The 19,194-nt window shown below is 41.3% G+C and overlaps 1 protein-coding gene across 1 annotated transcript; it reads left to right on the top strand.

Annotated features, from left to right (window-relative positions):
- The first annotated feature begins 10,778 nt into the window (after positions 1 to 10,778).
- On the top strand, positions 10,779 to 15,625 carry tent5aa (terminal nucleotidyltransferase 5Aa). The gene is made up of 2 exons (XM_040013138.1): positions 10,779 to 11,956; positions 12,409 to 15,625. The coding sequence occupies exons 1-2, from the start codon at positions 11,531 to 11,533 to the stop codon at positions 13,186 to 13,188; spliced, it is 1,206 nt and encodes a 401-aa protein (XP_039869072.1). The 5' UTR covers positions 10,779 to 11,530; the 3' UTR covers positions 13,189 to 15,625.
- Positions 15,626 to 19,194: the final 3,569 nt, after the last annotated feature.

Here is a 19,194-nt window from a genome sequence, read left to right as displayed (position 1 = left end):
ATAAAGTCTTATCAGAGAGACTCAGTCATTCGCTGGATAATGTGGATCTCAAAGTATCTAATAAAAAATAACATTTAAGCTCTCCATCTCTCTGCACGTCATCTGCCCTGCATGAGCAAATGACCATTATTAAGTCTCAACCTGTGATTAACTGTGATGACCCCGATCTGAGCAGAGAGCACGGTGATTGAGGGATTTTATTGGCTGTAATTACAGGTAGAGCATCACATTGGAAGTCAGGAAGAGACAGCTCACGGGGAAAATGTTAATTACAGATTAAGATCTATTAGCTGGTGCAGAGATGACACATGAATCAATGCCTCGGAGAGAGAAAAGTTCCTTTTTGACATCACACCAACGTAACCTGGAAACTAATGAGAGATTTTTTTTTTCTTTTCAAAAGGACTGCTCATGCTGTGCATTTGTGTGCTGAATAAAAATTAAGTGGTTTAGCGTGTAGTGTAGTGCCACACGACGTCTCCTAAATATGACTGTAGAACACAAGCCCAGATAAAGTATTAAGGAGTATTAACCAATAAGCTACAATTTTAAAACCTAATAATATGTAGAGCCCCCTCAGGGCATGGATACAGGACAGGAAGCAGATCTTGTGGGTTGGCTTCTGAAGGATCTCGGTTTTCTTAGGAAATAGAGACCACGCACTTGCGTTCCTCCATTACATCAAGATCCTGCCCCGGGGTAGACATGGATTGTCTCTGATTCTTTCCAAACCACTTCACAAACTCATCCACTAGTGCCTCCACCCCACTAACACATTCAACCAACCACTGCAGAACTGTCAGTACTGTAGGTAGGTGGCACGACCCTGTAGTAGTACTGTAAATCTGAGCTGTACACTGTGAACAGGAATGCAGACAGAGCACCAGTCTTATATACTGCACCCTGTCTGTCAGGTGGTCATTAATGTATGAGCTGGTAAACATGTTTACTGAGATTTCCTATAGCTTCTTTTTCAGCAGCTGAATCATGTTAAAGGAGGTGATCTTCACTGTGCAGCTGCTACCACCCAAATGGGAGCAGGCTCTCTGCAGCATGTGGATGATTAGATTCATTCTTTGTACACAAACAGCAGAGGGTCACACAGACTAGAAGTGTTGGAAACAGGAAGCCTGGCTCTGTTAAAGTCTCACAGTTATGTTTTTCTTCAGTTGGGATGCTACGTCAAACTGGTCAAACGTCTCACTGCTAATTAGGTTAATGAGTAGAAGAGTTGTGTTTTTTAAAAAAAAGGAACATCTTAGAGTTGTTCAGAAGGAAAGGTGAATAGCTGTGTGGCAAAAAGTTCAACAACTAAAAAATGATTTTCACTACACAACAGCAGGAAAAATAGGGATCATTCAGTTATGTTTTCGACAGCTGGTATCTTCTGCTATCTCACCCAGGATCTCAGACAGCTGGCTAGCACAGGTCCTCAGAACCTTGGGGCTGATGCCACCATCAACACTTCAGTGCAAATGCAGCCATTTAAGCAATACTTTTGGCTCTTACCATTTAGATTAGCAAGCCACGCAGCCTTTACCAGAAACATTATAGGAGAGAAACGAGACAATGAAATCTATGGGAGGATTGTTTTAGCCATTAGCTACTCTTTAACTGCTTAACCTTTACTTTTAGATAAATAGCCATTAGCAACCTTTAAGCGTAAAAATTTTATCATTACATGTCATTATAGCCTTTTACTTCGTCTATATCCATTTAACTATGTTGATGCTTTTCGCTCAGTTTCAGTGACTGACAATGTAGATTATATTTTTTTTAATTAAGTAATGTTTACGTTCCCTCTGACAGCTGCATTAGTACCTCCTGGGCTATATTTACCCTGGTTAGGAATCAGTGCTGTAGTATTTGGCAAGGAGAAGTGTGACCGAGCTGTTCGGCATGTTCGAGGAAGGAGCGCTCATCGTCTCAAGTGGTGCTCACTCCTGGCCTTCCAGCCGGGCAGATGGGAAAATCATAGGGCTGTCCTCAGGATGGTGAAGATCACTTCAGGATTAATTTGTTTATGGAGAAAAAGGGACATGCTTGACGTCTCATGGAGCACATCCTACATTCCCAACTGCTTTGCCTGGAGAGTTCCAGGTTAAAGAAAAATCAAGGTCAAACCCCATTCATCCAGCCAGATTTAATCACTCATCAAGTTGCTCTTCATGGTCATGGTTATAATTATGATGCTTTAGCAGCGCTCCAACTTCTTCTTTTTACTTTTTAAATACCAGAATAGTAATTTGTTTTCATTTCTTTAATCCTGAGGTGAATTGTTTACTATCTGGGTCATTCAGTGAAAATTCACCTCACCCCCACAGAATTATTGATTTTCTTCTTCTTTTTTTTTCCTTCAGTAAATTTAATGAAGTCCATCAAAGTACATAGCAGACAGAAATTTGGCAAATTTGGCATTTTCCAGATATCCTTATTTTTTCAGTATTTTAAATGCCTCCGAACTTATTAAGTACAGGAGATACATACGTGAAGTTTTCAGGGCTGAAAAAAATATTTGTTATATTTAAAAACTGCAGTCAGATTATTTTTAAACTCAGTCCAAGTGTCACAATCTGAAGCTATTTGAAGGAATAGTTTTTTTTGTTTCTCCTATAACCAGATTTGAGCACCAGTATAATGGGAGTATAATAGTGTCTTTCACTAAGAATAACAAAACCGTGTGTGATGTGATGTAGCATTTTTAGTGGCCGGTACACTTTCCAGGGGCATAAGCAACCAGTCAAATCAAGTTATAGTATCTGATAGGTCTTCTTTTATACCTACTCTTTGATACCTGGCTGGATAGTGTTGTTGGTCTGAAAGTTTGCGCTTCTGTTATCAAAATGTGAAAAATAATGACCTGCTGTCTCAGGATCTAGTGCTTTTCTTTTCTACAGCACCAGGAAAATGATTGTGCCTGGATGTTCTCAATGGATATATTCAATCTCAACATGTAGAACTATTACAAGGTGTGTTTTTAAGAGAACTTACATGTATCACTGTCTGTGTAGGTTCTCATTCATCCAGGTCCTCACTCAGTGCTGACACTGCCCTCATCTGACTAGCTCTTGATGCGATCAGTGTTGGGGTCATTGAGAGAAACGTAATGCATTAGACGCGTTACACAGAACACTGCAGTGCGTTACTTAATTACTCCCAGGAGAAATTCATTCATTACATTACTTTCGTGTTTCTTCATAAAATGACCATTTAACAGCATGAACCTATAGGCTAATGTCCCACACACTGCCGCTGACTGCTCATTGGTTAGTTACCTGTTGAAGTTCAGGGTCTGGCTGCTGGGTTGGGGTCAGCAGTCACTCAGCTGTAACATCACTCTGGGTTCTTGGCTAGCTTAACGTTAACATGCAGTCAGTGCAGGTGCTTGCAAAGAGCCGGAGTTGTGATAGCAGTATAATGCAGTTGTTTTTGCCCTGGATGCAGTTTGCACTTTACCATCACGCTCTCATCCTTTGCACAATAAAAATAAAAGTAATGTCCACATCCACGCTGTAGACTGTACTATTTTTCTCCTCTGTCACATGAACTGAAATAAGTGGGATCAAAAGGCAAGCAGACTATCAAAGGGCTCAAAAATGATGGAAAAAAGTGATATTAAAATGATAATTGTAACTTGGACAGTTTTCACAGTATGAAGGTAAAACTTTATATGATGTGCTGAAGTTAATACAAAAAGTTAGTAGGAACGTTTCTCCAATATAACTCACACTATAAATTTAAGGTTAACAACACACAAATAAGCACTTTAACTAAAGGTTGTTATTTTTTTTCAGTCCAACAAGCGTTTAATACATATTCAAGTTCTTCTTCTTCTTGTTTCAGTTTCACTTTATCGTCTGCCTCCATCACACCCTATTCCTAGCTTCCTCTTCATCCTCTGCGAGTTCCTTCACTACACCTACGTCCAACCTCCTATCTCCAGCTTATCCACTATGCCTCCTCTGCAGATGTCCAGACCATCTCAGATATGTCACACTAACTTTGTCTCCAAACTCTTCAGCCTGAGCCGTCCTCATGTACTCTGACCTCTCCATTCTGGTAACACAATGAAATGAAAAATAATAGCATTTTCTGCTCTGCCCCCTCTGGCACCACCTTTTGTCTTTGTGTCACGGCCACTGTCTCTAAACCATTAATCACAGCTGGTCTCTTTCTTCTTCATTTTTCTTGTGCACTGTCTGTCACTTTGGATAGTTGACCCCAGGTATTTAAACTCATCTACCTTTGCTATCTTTGCCCATTGTAACGTCAAGTTTTACATTAAATAAACATTTTATGGATTGGAAGTGAGACAGAAATACAAATTACGCCTGCAACGTGTCCACGTCATCCAGTGAAGCGTTATATAGAAACACAGTGGGGATGTCTTGATTAAATATTTTTCAGCAGAATTGACTAATTTGTTCACAAGTTTGCCCGCTGCTTGGTTTCTTTTCAGAGCCTCTGTCAGGAATAAAAGTTCAACAAGCTTCTTCAATCCTATTTGCCAGACAAGAAGCCAGTTAGCCCAGGATTACCTGACCTAACCACGGCCGTCATAGAGCTGGCAGCTTTACAAAGACCATTAGAGCCTCTGCAAGTGTTTTACTCCCAGAGTGTGGCTGGAACGTGACACCCTACCTGCCGTCTTGGATCTCATTCAGGAGATGCCCTCTCAGCTTCACGTTGTTTTCCAAGAAACGTGATGCATTAATTATGGCCTTTCTTAATAGATCTTTTAAAATATGTTAGGCATCCTGGCTCTGTTAAATAAAGATCAAGAAGGTTTTACTACTATATGAATGACTGTGTGGCAAAAAGGGATCTTTAAGAATACACTGTCTATTGGCTTTGTCAGAGAATACATAAATATAAAAAACTATTATGTGATTCTCTGATGGAAGTTTCTGCTTTGGGTTCAGGAACATTTCTTCTATAATGAAACGAGATTTAGAAATGCAAGACACCAAGAAAATGAAGAAAATATAGAGACAGGAATCAAAAATGCCACTATGTTTTCTGGCCCATGATTGTATAAGATACAGAAAGTGGAAATTTGTCCTATGACCTGACAACTTTGGATTTCCTCTTTGAAATCATTGACAGCATATCCTGACCAGCTGGCTTGAGGTCTGGTTTCTAGCACTCATGGCTATTTCTTTATATTTACTGTATAGCCCCAAGAGTCCACCTTTCTGTCAGTCTCAGCAAAAAAAAAAAGAAATAAACATTTTGCCCAAAATTGATGATGTCAGTGGATAAAAAATAGACAGTATAAGGCCTCGTAGAGTTAGCTGGGTTTGCGTTCTACCTTTAGATTCAAATGACAGCTGAGACGTGTTGTTAGTATAAATGGGCACACCCGTAAAGGATGCAGGGTGCAATTATGTGTGAAGTCACATAGCCACAGATTAGAAAACCACATTTAAAAGCCTTCAAATTTAAGGTGTGGCTGTTTGATGTGGATGCTTTCCAGCATAGTTTGAGCTTCCAGGTGCAGGGGAGTGCTGTCATACCATTAGCGTTGGTCAAGTGAATGCAAGTATGCCAGACACAAGCACATACAGTACTAAAATCACAGCATATCTGTAGCATCTATTAGGTGGTGAATTACTTTAGCAGCAGCATTCAGATCCTTTGCTGTTCCTGGTTTTGCACAAAGACCCTGTAATGGGGAAGATTAGATGAGATGGGCCTCACTTATCTCCCAATGAAATAAGACCTGTTTTGTAACTTTTAGCCATAATCGACCTTGAGTAATCTGAAGCCAAGCACACCACAGTTTGTGTCTCTTTTGGATCAAAAGAAGCTGAAATAATGGGATCCTCTGTGCAAAGGTGACTGCTCCTTCCCACTCCACAGACCCCACATAACCCCGCACTGCTTTTCCTTGAAGGCAGAGCGATTCTCCAGCTTTTTGCCACTGGGGGTCAGAAGCAGCTCGACTGAAAGTGGCTGGAAATCCCATTTCTCTCTCTGCGCCTCTGATCCAAAACCAAAACTAACTCTGCTGTCAGCAGTGGGAATATCTCTCCGACAGCTGGGACAAACTAATGCGACCCTCCTGGAAATCCAGTTATCTCTGAAAAGAGAGGACGAGGGTAAAGGATGATAGGGGAGACAGAGAGCTGAGAAGCATGAGTAGATCTTTGTTTCCTAGTTATGCATGTATTTTCTTAGGCAAGATTGCCTTAGAAACTGGTCACCCATATTTGAGACCTTAGTCATGCTGCAGAGCTTCTCAGGGCAAGTGTTTCTGATTGAATCTGACATCCAATTATTCCATCTTCTTTTCTTCTCTAAGTTACAGCGGCAGCAGGAACCCCACCCCCCCAAAACAACTTGAAAATGAATTGTCTTTTATGTGACAGTGCTTGTACTGTAAATCCTTTGCTTCTGGTTTCTTTGCTGGCAATGAGAAAGAAATATTTATCTTAGAGGAACTGTTTCAGTCACCATCTCTCCTGGCTGAAACAGTTTACCAGCAAAAGCACCAAAAATAATGCACGCATAAGATGGTCCTACTGGTAGAGCCATGTACACAGATTGATGTTGTAAAATCAACTGTTTCATTGGTAAAATGTTTGCAGTGGCTAATGTTACATAAGTGCTTAAGCTAATGTAGTGCACAACCATTATATGTCATTACACCTCGCTACTCAGCATCCTTCCTCAACAAAACATAACATTTACATTTAAAATTAACTTTCCGCCACAGCAGGGATTTAGAATGACTTTTTAATAAAGGGGTTTCTATTTAAACTTGCTAGGCTAGCGTTAGTTGATACTATAGAGCTCCATCCACTTGTCCAGAAATGGTCACTGCCTGGTCCAGAAAACCAGCATGGTGGTGAGAGGCCAACTTGACGGCACCCAAAATGCTGACTTTGAAGAGTCTAAATGAGACTTCCCAAAGCAGTGGGTGATGTCATATTGGCTACATGTTCAGTCTGTGCTCTTAATGAGCTGCATCTCCACCATCTACTCTGGAGTCAATTCCACCTTCTTTGAATGCAAAGGGCCTACGTCAGGATGTCAGATGTGATACATTCATCTCAAAACCTCACAATGTCATCAAGACTTTCAACAGAGGAAACACGACAATCATAATGACAAACATAGGAAAATTGCCACTGGCCCAAACTGGAAAAATAAAAACAAACAAACAAAAAATGCTAACGTGGTTGTTTGCAGTATATAAGAATAATAGCATAATAATTGTTTTTCGTAACTATAAAGGTATTACTAAATTTCTAAAAGTAAAACATGCAACAAGGTTAGCTAAAAACACTATAGCGAAACTATGCACTGCTAGTGACATTAGCACAATAGCTGAAGTGTTACTATATAGTGTTACCTAGAGTTTCAGCTTGACAAATAAAAACATATGGTGTGGAAATCTTTTGTGTCTCCATCTATTGTGATGTAAATTTGTCATTTGGCTTTGTTCTTGATAAAAAAAAAAAAGAATGTCTTTAAAAATGCTAACCCTAAATTAGCCATTTAGTAACAGTAGCTCAGCCTTTATTTTGAATACAAACCTAGCTAATGCTAACTTATAGAATGTTTAGACTTATGATAAGAAACAACAATAAAACGAGAGGTAGGAGAGGTTTTGGCTTCAGCTAACAGTAAGCAAAGCCAACAAAGTGGTTACAAATCAATCAATCAATCAATCTATCTATCTATCTATCGATCGATCGATCGATCGATGCCAGAGATCAGCGGAGAATGGCCAGACTGCTTTGAGGTGATGGGAATGCAACCAAGGTATGTAGAAGAGCGTCTTTGATCCTTGAGAAAGGTGGGCTACAGTAGCAGAAAACCACACTTTGTGCCACTTCTGTCAGCTGAGAACAGGAAATTGAGTCTAAAGTTTTCAGAGTTTCACCAGAAGTTCGACAATAGAAGACTGGAATGATGTTGCCTAGTATGATTATAATACTAATAATATGATGAGTCTTTATTTCTTCTGTGACATTTGGATGGTAGTGTCAGAGTTTGATGTAAACAATATGAAAGCATGACTCCATCCTACCCTGTATTAATAATTCAGGCTGCTGGCTGTGTTGTAATGGTGTGGGGGATATTTTCTTGGTACATTTTGGGCCCCTTAGTACCACCTAAGCATCATTTAAAAACTCCAGCCTACTTGAGCATTGTTGCTCATCTATTTAGGACCACAATGTACTCATCTTGTGCTTTCAGTGGGGTAAATACCCACACTCCATATTACAAAATGGAGTGCAGATAATAAGTCCAATTCATTTTGAAACTGCACTTAAAATAAAAAGAATGAAAGAATGTGTGAATGCGAGAGTGAATGAATAGTGGCATTGTAAAGCGCTTTGGGTGCCTTGAAAAGCGCTATATAAATCCAATCCATTATTAATGGCATTTGTCTGTAATCCAGTGTCTGATAATGACTTGTCCTTTCAAGTGAAGAACCTGCAATGATGATTAGTTTGTCTGTATCTGTTATGTATGTCTATAAATATTTTTCAAAGGCTTTGTCACTAGAAGGAAAAGTAAAAAGTACGTTTAAAGGTCCATCTGCCACACAGTCCTGATCTGAAGGGAAAAGCTCAAAGGGAGCAGCGACGTTTCACTTCATGGTAGATAAAACCAGCTCACGCAGTCTGATAAATGATACTGGAAAACAAAATGACTCCCTCACTGTCTTTTCTTTTCTTTTTTTTTTCTTTTTTTTCTTTATTGGGCTGAACTGTCCAGAAATGTTTTCTTAGACCCCAGAGGAAAACTTTGTGTGATTGTAAAAGATTGCTTTATGAGGCATTGAAGCCGTCTCATCCACATACATTAGATCCTGCAGAGCAGGAAAACAAGGCTCTGTTTTGGAAATGATTTTTAAAAACTAAATATCCACCAAGTCATCTGACAGGAAAAGGCATTAACATCACCAGTAGGAAAGGGTATGTATTATTTTTGAATTTGCGCCTCCATTTGAATTTCTGACAACATAATCTCATTCCTGTCTTTCAATACGCTCAAAAGAATAAATCATCCATTTCGCAATGAGTAATGAGGTGCCAGGTTGTGTTTATACAAAACATTTCATTTGCAGTCCTTGGTGTTGTAACCTGCTGCTGGCTTTGATTTAGCTTTGCAGAGGGGAGCAGCAGCACCATGCATGACCACGGGGCCCAGTCCAATGCTTTGCAAACCGTGTCTCCACACCTGGGAAACGCATTGGCAGAGCTGCTTTCAGTCCATTGTAACTGACTAACGGTTCCATGTATATTTCCAGATGTGGGATTCAGTTTCAGTTCAACCTGTCTGACACATGCCAAAACAAAGTAAAGAGAAAACAAAACACACAATTACCGGCAACAGATGAAGTGAAGGTCAAGCTTTTTAAAACACCCTTTAGATTATACTCTAAAAATAATATTTTTCTTCCAAATTTGAAAATCGTTCTTTAATTAAGGCTGATTTTACAGGGGTGCAAGTTAACTGTAAGCGCCATTATAGCTGACTGCGTGTGTCTGCATCCTGTCATGATGAGGGAGTTACGCACAGCTCCTGTGTGGGACTCTGAGTTAAGACAGTGCAGTAGAGTATATGGGATAATCAGGGTTTACAGATCTGGGTGGCTCCAGTGACGCAGGGCTTTACCCGTGCCTAATAGAGTGTCCGTGACGACAGCCTCCTTTGCCTCCACATGGCATCCCCTGGGCATCACTGATCCCTTTGGGCTCATGCAACCCCTGACCTTCTCACATGCTGATTTAATAGAGTCTGAGAGGTTCATAAGAAGCCATACAGAAATATAATGACATTAATCAAAGAGATGAAATGCCACAATGCAAACCCTTAACTGCAACCAATGACATGATGGACATGCTAAAGCAGGGGTGGGCAACTCCAGGCCTCGAGGGCCGGTGTCCCTGCAGGTTTTAGATGTGTCCTTGAACCAACACAGCTGATTTAAATGGCTAAATTAGCTCCTCAACATGTCCTGAAGTTCTCCAGAGGTCTGGTAACGAACTAATCATGTGATTCAGGTGTGTTGACCCAAGGTGAGATCTAAAAGCTGCAGGACACCGGCCCTCGGGGCCTGGAATTGCCCACCCCTGTGCTAAAGTGTGTTTTAGAGAGTATCCTGATTGGTCACTGAGCATATCAGCAGCTGAAGGTGTATGTGAGGTCAGAGGTAACAGGTTTTTAATGTCACAGGCAAAATGTTTACCCACTTTTTTTTCTTTTAAAATTAAAAGTCGCATTTCTTTGATGACTTTTAACAATGACTGTAGATAGTGACACTGTAAAGGTAGCCTTAGACTCAGTGTAGCTCAGCTGATTTACTTAAAGGCCTAAACCAGCCAGCCCATAGATGGCGACATGACGACGTGTAGCGAGTTGCGGATCAGCTCCGTCTGAACAGATCAGAATACTTTTATATTTATTTATTTGCTTATTTTTTTTAACAATTTAATTCTATTTTTTTAATCTTTTTTTTAATTTGTAATTTTATTTGACAAAAGAGGGATCATGACCACGGGAATGATCTCATGAGTAACTGAGTGATTGTTCCCGTATTCAGTGTGGTTCGGAGCCTCAGTTATCTCATTAAGTGATATGAAGTTTAATATGTATCTTCTCATTAAAATTCATTTTAAAATTTTACTATAAGACTATGGAGCAGCTTGATAAAGCAGAGCCTTATAGTATTGTCAAACTGACCAGCGTTAGCGGCGAGAAGCAGATGGGGGGCGGGGTGAAGTGCAGCTTGACAACTTCAGACTACAGACCAGAGTCTTGCAGAAGGATGCTGCGTGTCAAGTGGGCAAGTATCGGTTAACTTATAGAAAAAAGCACGGGGGGGAATATGTTGATCTAAAGAGACTCGAGGAGAGGAAGCTGGATTTCCTGAGCGCACACAGCTGCATTAACGGGATTACTATTTGGCAGCAGGAGGAGATATTAAAAAATATGTAGGAGCCGTGCGTAAAAATCCACAAGATTCCTCCCAGGGGGTTGAACGTCAGTGGGAGGACTGTGCCAAAAGCGCGACTTGAGCAGCAGCTTATTCATGCAAATTCATAAAGTCATAGGCGTGCCTTTTGGGCGATGGAGTCACAGTCGGAAAAGCAAACACCCTCCTGGATCATCAGCGACCTTCAAAGACTGTGATGCGCAGCGCTCGGACGCATTGACAGCAGCACCGAGGCAAATGTTTTAAAGGCGTAGAAGAGACAGAAGAGAAAGTTAGGGCTCGCTCTTCCGCACGCTTTTGTTAGCGGGCTCAGATTCTCCCTTAGCTCAGTCACCAGCTCGACTGCTGCGCCACTTCTCCGCTTGGATCTCCAACCAGAGTGCGCAAACTGTAACGCACAGCCACCAGCCCCGCTGCTCTTTAATATATATATTTTTTATTATTATAATTTTATTTCTGTTTACAGTCACTTTGGACTATTTCAAATACTGGCACTCCTCATGCGGAAGACCCTACTGTTTTGAGAAAACGATTGAATTTTGTTTTATTGAAATTCCGGAGGACTTCAACACCATGTCAGAGGACGATAGCAGCTCCACTACCAGCTGTGTGTCCGACACAGACAGCAGCAACGTCAGTGTCCTCAGCTGGGAGCAAGTGCAGCGACTGGATGCCATCCTGACGGAGACCATCCCGATACACGGCCGGGGAAACTTCCCCACTCTGGAGATGCAGCCGCGGCAGATAGTTAAAGTGGTGCGCAGTCGGATGGAGGAAAAACAGATCCATGTCCGGGACGTTCGATTAAACGGCTCTGCGGCCAGCCACATTCTGCACGAGGACAGCGGACTGGGCTATAAAGACCTTGACCTCATATTTTGCGCAAATATGAAAGGAGAGAGTGATTTTCAGACTGTGAAGGACATAGTTTTGGACTGTCTCCTGGATTTTTTACCCGACTGTGTGAATAAGGAGAAAATAACCCCTTTAACGTTAAAGGTAGGCTACACACGCCCTGGCAGATTTTTATTTCTGCTTCAGATTTGTTAGATTAGTTTTATATATGTGATAAGATTGAATTGTATTTGTGCCAACAGGGATTAGCGACCATTACGCACAGCTTAATGTGCAATTAGATCACTTTAGTGATAGTTAAAAAATTTGTTTGCTGTAGTTAAGAGGATCGAGTTAAACCAATTTGGAAGGGATCCTGAGCTCAGCCATATAAGTACATTCCATAGCCTTTAATATTGAGGTCAGTAGCATTAATAGCTCAACAACATACAGTAATTACTTGTATAAATATAGGCATTAAATTCAAATCCTTACTGTACAATGCAAAGTTAGGCAGAATTCTACTGAATTAGTAATTGCAGCTTCAGTTCTATTCACTTTGTTTGTGCTTCTTTTTCTCTCACTCTCTTTCACCCTCTGCACACTCACTCATTTAGGAAGCCTATGTGCAAAAGATGGTGAAGGTGTGCAATGACTCAGACCGCTGGAGTCTCATCTCCCTCTCCAATAACCGGGGGAAGAATGTGGAGCTGAAGTTTGTGGACTCTCTCCGGCGGCAGTTCGAGTTCAGCGTGGACTCATTTCAGATCAAGCTTGACTCTCTGCTGCTGTTCTATGATTGCTCAGAGAACCCCATGGCTGAGACCTTCCACCCCACCATCATGGGCGAGAGCGTGTATGGTGACTTCAGTGAGGCTCTGGACCACCTACGTCACAAGATAATCTGCACGCGGAACCCGGAGGAGATCCGTGGAGGGGGTCTCCTGAAGTACTGTCACCTGCTGGTGAGGGGGTTCCGGGCTGCGTCAGAGTCAGAGATGAAGTCCCTGCAGCGCTACATGTGCTCGCGCTTCTTCATTGACTTCCCTGATATTGGCGAGCAGCAGCGCAAGCTGGAGTCCTACCTTCAAAACCACTTTGTGGGCCTGGAGGACCGCAAGTACGACTACCTGATGACCCTCCACGGAGTGGTCAACGAGAGCACCGTGTGTCTGATGGGACACGAGAGGCGGCAGACCTTAGGGCTCATAGCCATGCTGGCTGTACGTGTCCTGGCTGAGCAGAATGTCATCCCCAATGTGGCTAATGTTACATGTTACTACCAACCTGCTCCTTATGTGGCAGATGGCAACTTCAGTAACTACTACATAGCACAGGTGCAGCCAGTGTTTGCTTGCCAGCAGCCTGCCTACTCCACCTGGCTGCCGTGTAACTGAGTATCCCTAAATAAGAGAGGAAGGAGGGATCCTGATGTCTTTAAACAGGAGCGAGTGGCACAGTCGTACCCTTAACCCTGCACAGTGCTTGACAGCTGACTGAAAAAAAGGCATCCTTTTGTTCTGTGTTTTGCATCAAAGCTTCTGCTTTTGTTCATACTTTCAGTATGAATGGTAAATCCAGAACAGTTGGCAAAATTCAGATGTGATTATCTCACATTTACCGAAACACCGACAGTCTCCTGATCCTGCCCAGGCCAACCAGGTTCGGAAAAGACTCATTTGGATAGCTTGGAAGCAATATCTGAGTTTTAAGGCCTTGAATGCCAGCTGCAGACGTGTCATTGACACTGTGCAGAAGACTGATTCAATCTTTAATTGAAACTCATTAGCCAGCATGTTGCAGCAGCAGCAGCAGCAGCCCAAACAGCTGCATCAGAGTCTTTAAGCGAGACACTCACACGCACTTTGAGGTGAAATCAGAGGTGCACAGTGCTCCAAAGCGCGCCGTGCTTTACATCATCTGAACCGAGGTGAGATCCTATTAAACTAGAGTGGACAACAAACATCACCTCACATTTGGATATAATTCTTGTTGTTTACAGACCAAAGATTTTTTTTTTCTAACTCGAATACCCCACCCACTTTTAAGGGAGAAATAGAAACAAAATATGAAGCTGTTGTAAAGTCTGTTTGTATATGTGAACATTTATGTGTTTATAAAGTGCCTATTGCCTCACAGCAGGCAGAGAAAAGAACGAGCAGGCCACATGACCCCCTACGCTGTTTATAGACAGTAGCACCCCCAGAGGCTTGTGAATGTATATGTGAAATCCTGCACAGTCAGTGTTTGTGTACACGCGTGTGTTCGGGTGAAAAAGGAGCACCGTTTGTGTGGATTTTGCAGTAAAGTAGCAGCCAAACGTACGAACGAAAAGTTCCTGCAAGGTTCACGTTTCCTCTTGTGTATATTCAGTAAACGTCCCAGATTACCAGCATGTCGTGACAGAGCCCGATTAAATATCAGCGACTTATGGAGTCACAAACAATGTTTCCTGTATATTTTGTGTAGTGGTGCTTCACTTTTTCTCATCTGAGAAGAAAAACAAAAACAAGGAGGGGTGGGAGTGACAATAAGTAGATGATAGATGCAGGGAGAGCTCGATCGTAGACTGTGTTCCTCAGTTTTGGAGGAGGATTGCAGAGACACCTCAGATGATGAGAAACTGTTTGCTGTAGCACCCTGGCAGGGAATTCCTCAGCTGCTGCTGAAGAGCTTGAACTTAGCTGGGAATGCAGATACTCTGTTCAGGAAATGTAGTGCCAAACACTTAGGCGTCTCCTCCCTCCTGCCCCTTTGTTGATAGCCCTAAAGTTTAATGAGGCCATTGTTTGAAGCAGATGCTGATAGAGAAAGAGAGGCAGAAGAGAGTGAGACGCTAGTAGGGAAAAAACCCAACTGATGATCTGGAGAGATGGGTGCAGCTGGTGATGGGGTTTATCTATCTGGGGCTACTGTGTTTTACTGTACAAACTGTCTTTGTTAAGGTCAGATTACAGTTACAACTTGTTGGACAGCTTGAAACCAAACCATCCTGTTATCAGCGCCTGCTTTAATTATCTGCTCATTGAAACAAAGAATGGAAAGCGAAGAATCCCGCATGCATGCGTCCACCTCAGCATCAGACGACTAAGTTGCACCTTATGTTTCCGTTGTGAGGGTTGATGGTTATTAATGTTTTTCTTTTTTGATTTTTTAAGGCTTCATTCCTCACCTGTTTTGAAGAATTGTGTATAAATATATGATTACATGCTTGCTAACTATACTGTAGCTTTTTTCTCCCCCAGCTGCATTAAGACAAAAAAATCTGAAAACATCCACGACTAGCATCGTGTCAGTACTGCAACAAAAAGAGAAATTCTCTCGATGGAAAAGCATTTCGCTCTCATCCCCTAGTCTGGTGACCCATAACTTCTTTGCTCAGTTGTTTCTTCTAAATAGCTGTCCATGCTGATGGTATCCTTTGGATTGTGCAGGCAATGTATTGTAATTTTATACTCAGTGAAGTCCTAACAGTGGACTAGCTAGTGGCTCCAGTCTGCTTGTCAGCTAGTGATCGTGCCTATCAGTTAGAGATTGTGGGTTGCTGCAGCGTCTTGTATGTGTTGTCCAAAGCTCAGTTTCATGCAGTCTTTTACAAATCGCAAAAGAAAAGAAAAAGATCTTTGTCATGTATGTATATTTTTTATGATTGTTATTTTTATAAATGTATCAGACACTGCAGGTGTTGCAGTGATTTTCAATCTGTGATCGAGCTTCAGAGGAAATGTTCTCAGTAGCTTTTTTTTGGTTTCTTTTTTTTTTGCTATATTATGTTATTTGTCCAATGGGTCAAAAGGTTAAAGATGTTTTCCTCAATAAAATATCTGAAAACCAGATTTGTTATGTCTTCTGTTATGCATCTGTTTGACTGTAAATCAAGTTTACTGCACTGGTTTGCTCCAGAAACAAACCTCCTGCCAAACGCAAGAAATTACTCATTTATCGATTAACCTCAGATTTCTTTTTTTAGAGTCGTAATCTCTCTTTTTTTCTTCTTTCTTTCTTAACTGGCGTGAGCCATTCAGTGGTTTTCACATAGGCTCCCCGCTTACTTGCTGGGAAAGTCAAATCCCTGTCACGGCCTGCTGGGCCCAACAGGCCCAACAGGCCCAGCCAGAAACCCATCCAGAACTGGCTCGTTGCTGCCAGAAAGAGCTGTTGAATGTGAAGGGATTTGCGTCCACCCAATAAAAACAGACTTTAGCGCTTTTGCAGAATGAATATCTTTGCCTGCTCATCGAATTCTCTCTGTTAACAAAACCCCCCCACCCCTCCAGCCCCTCCATACGCCGACAGAAATGCAGTGACGATCAGCGCTGAGGCCCGCTGTGACCAGAGTCCAAATGTTTCACGGCTGTCAGGCTGAAAGAAAACTTGCCACAACAGAGCTGATTGTCACACAGGTCACATGACAGACCGTCCTAGATACAGAAGGATATAGAGATGTAAACACATAATGAGTAAGAGATTCACTGTGCCACATGGTCCTATATATAGTCGATAAGATAAGGACATTATAGCTTGAACTTAAGCGCATTTGCAGCTGATTAAATCTGAGCAATAGAGGAATGATTGACAGGGCCGGGCTAAACAGTAGAGCACCTACAGACAAGAGAAATATTTGCTGTATATGCCTATGCGTTCTACTGGACCTTCCACTCCTACAAACTACAGGATAGGTTCATATTCTAGTACTGTAAACAGTACTAGCATTCCTACACACTGAAGAAAAGGAATTTTTTTTACTATCTCAATATTCAGGTGAAAAGTTGAGGGCTCTTTTTTTTGCACAAAACAAGTTCTGCAGGCTTTTAACTTCCTAAAACGGCATTGTAGGAAGTTCCATTGACCTACAAAGGAACTGCTTGAGGAAAACGCCTCTTTATGTCCAGTATTGACCAGTTTACTTTACAAATATTGACCTGAAAAGAAAGTGAGCATTCCTTTAACTAAGAGGCAGTTTTAAGATGTGATCGCACCAACATATGAATCCCTAATCAAAAAATACCCCTGTGGTAGTTAAGGCTAAGAATTCATTCTAATCTTAACTTCACACCAGCCAAAGTGCTCAAAAATACTTTTGTGGCAGTTCTCGCTACAGTTAGCGTCTCCAGGACCACGTTTTGTCACATGATGACACACATAATAGGCAATACCACTGCAATATGGGCAGGGATAGCTCAGTAGGTAGAGTGGTGGCCCCATGATCGGAAGGGCGGGGGTTCGATTCCCCTGAACAGCTACCCTGAGGTACCCCTGAGCAAGGTACCGTCCCTACACACTGCTCCCCGGGCGCCCAGTGGCTGTCCACTGCTTCACTGAGTGAATGGGTTAAAATGCAGAGGAATTTCCCCACGGGGATCAATAAAGTACACCTTTATAGATTCCTTCCATTATTAACAGGACTGAGCACAATGCTGCATATGTCCTTCTTTAATGCTTTCCTCCAGAAAGATGACATCGAATGACCTCTCCATTACCTTTAATGATGAGTTTTGACACCAAGTGTGTATGTCAGTGAATATGTGGTTTGACGACCATTAGGGTAGCCCTTGTATGCCGTATAGGCAGAGATTACGCTCACTAACTGATGCACACCCAGTCATTTTGTTCTGGAAATTTGACAGAAATTGCTGAGTTTAGAAAACAGAAGGGTTACCTCTAGTAAAGCAGTGCTAGTCAATAGTTTTGGTTCCCCTGAAGGTTTCTTCCTGTTAAAGGGGAGTTTTTCATTCCCACTGTCCAATTGTTGGGGTTTTGCTGTATTAAGGCCTTAATGCAGAGAATGTGTGGAAAAAACAACACAAAATTCTGAATTTTTTGAATGCATAGTTGTTGTGTAATGTATACACACTCCAAATATGTTGTGATTTTGAGAAATATTCATCCTTAAAAGACACAGTGTGAAAAAAATGAAGTCAACATTAAGTGATGATGAGCTGGTCCTGAGGTTCTACATAAGGAAAGGAAGAAACTGAGATTTTGGGTTCATCCAGTTTTCATGAGAAGGCAGCAGCAGGGAGAGTTTCGTGGTTTCATCCAGGAGTTGAAGCTGTATCATGAACGCTTTTGTACAACATATTTCAGGATGTCAGAGGGGCAGTTTGAACTCTTACAGGCAGAGTTGGGACCACATCTAAGGAGGCAGAGAAACCATTTCAGAGAGCAGATTGACCCAGAGCAGCATCTAACTGTGTGTCTGAGGTAAAATATTATTATTTGACCATTTTTATATCATTGTAAATTCAGTACTAGTGCATATTTTGAAGTGCACGTGCACTTGTTGCTAAATGCAGCGATCTGATTAGTCAGATCTGTTCATTTGGATCCCAAAAAAGTTGAGAATGATCCTAAAAAATAAATGCTGCAACATCATCCTATGAAATAAAGTGGTCGGTATGAAAGGCTGTATTAGGAGTAGGTGAGTCTGAGAAATATTTTTAATACACAAAATATTTGCATGTATTGCATGAACATTACACATCTGGTGTATAAATGTCTTTATTGTAGGGTCTTTACCTTACAATAAATGTACCTTGAGGTAACTGTTGGGATTTATATACAAATTGTATATAAATAAAATGAACAGAGGATTAAATATCTATGTGTACCGGTGTCACTTATAGTCATAATTACACAAAGTGTTATCCCATGTTTTCACCATCTATCTTTCAGCCCATTTTGGGGGATTTTAAATAAGTAACTTCTACTTTACTTTGCTTTATTCCTGCTCGTCTAACAGAACTTTTTAATTTCCTTTAACCAGCACACTTTGTGAGCCTCTGCTTAGCATCAAAGGCTAAAGGTTCCTTTTAGCAAAAGAGAATATGCCATTTAGTAACTACAGGTTAAAAATAAACTGCATATAGCAACCATCAACCTCTCTATATGTGAATTAGCATTTTGAAACCTCAAGCATTTTGCCTTTTAGCATTTTGTTGTTTTTGTTTTGCAGCCAGAACATATTTGAACAAGATGGCAGACTGGTCATTTATCGGTGTTAGCAAACATTCTTAGCAAGGTACACCCATAGACCGTATAGCTACGATAAAGGTGTGTGACATAGATATACATACATAGTTTTTGTACGAGCTAATAGTGTCAATTAACTGCACGGCAAACCATATTATTTGTCAGATAACAGCTATAGCGCAGTTCAGAGGTCCAAGAGCCCTAAACTAGTTTTATTATGACACTTCAGTGTTTAGGGATGGGATCCATGGAGATCGACTTGTTTCTGGAGAGTAGAAGTGGCCATTCAAGGAATTTCCCTTTTTTTTGGCACAGTTTCCTCTTATCTCTCAGAATTTAGTGGAAACCCAAACAAAACTAAAAGGAGAGATGTCATAATCAGATTGCTAGAAACACAAGCCTAGATGCAGTTTAATGTTTCTCTATTCTAT

Source organism: Simochromis diagramma, unplaced genomic scaffold (genome assembly GCF_900408965.1).
Source record: "Simochromis diagramma unplaced genomic scaffold, fSimDia1.1 OVJJ01000618.1, whole genome shotgun sequence".
Taxonomy (NCBI): Eukaryota; Metazoa; Chordata; class Actinopteri; order Cichliformes; family Cichlidae; genus Simochromis; species Simochromis diagramma.
The sequence above is the reverse complement of the archived record's forward strand: the minus strand, read 5'-3'. Positions and strand labels throughout refer to the sequence as shown.

Bases quoted from the DNA above. Each gene is read 5' to 3' on its own strand.
- tent5aa (XM_040013138.1), top strand. From the start codon at position 11,531: ATGTCAGAGGACGATAGCAGCTCCACTACCAGCTGTGTGTCCGACACA. The intron at 11,957-12,408 runs GTAGGCTACACA...TCACTCATTTAG, and splicing joins TAACCCCTTTAACGTTAAAG to GAAGCCTATGTGCAAAAGAT.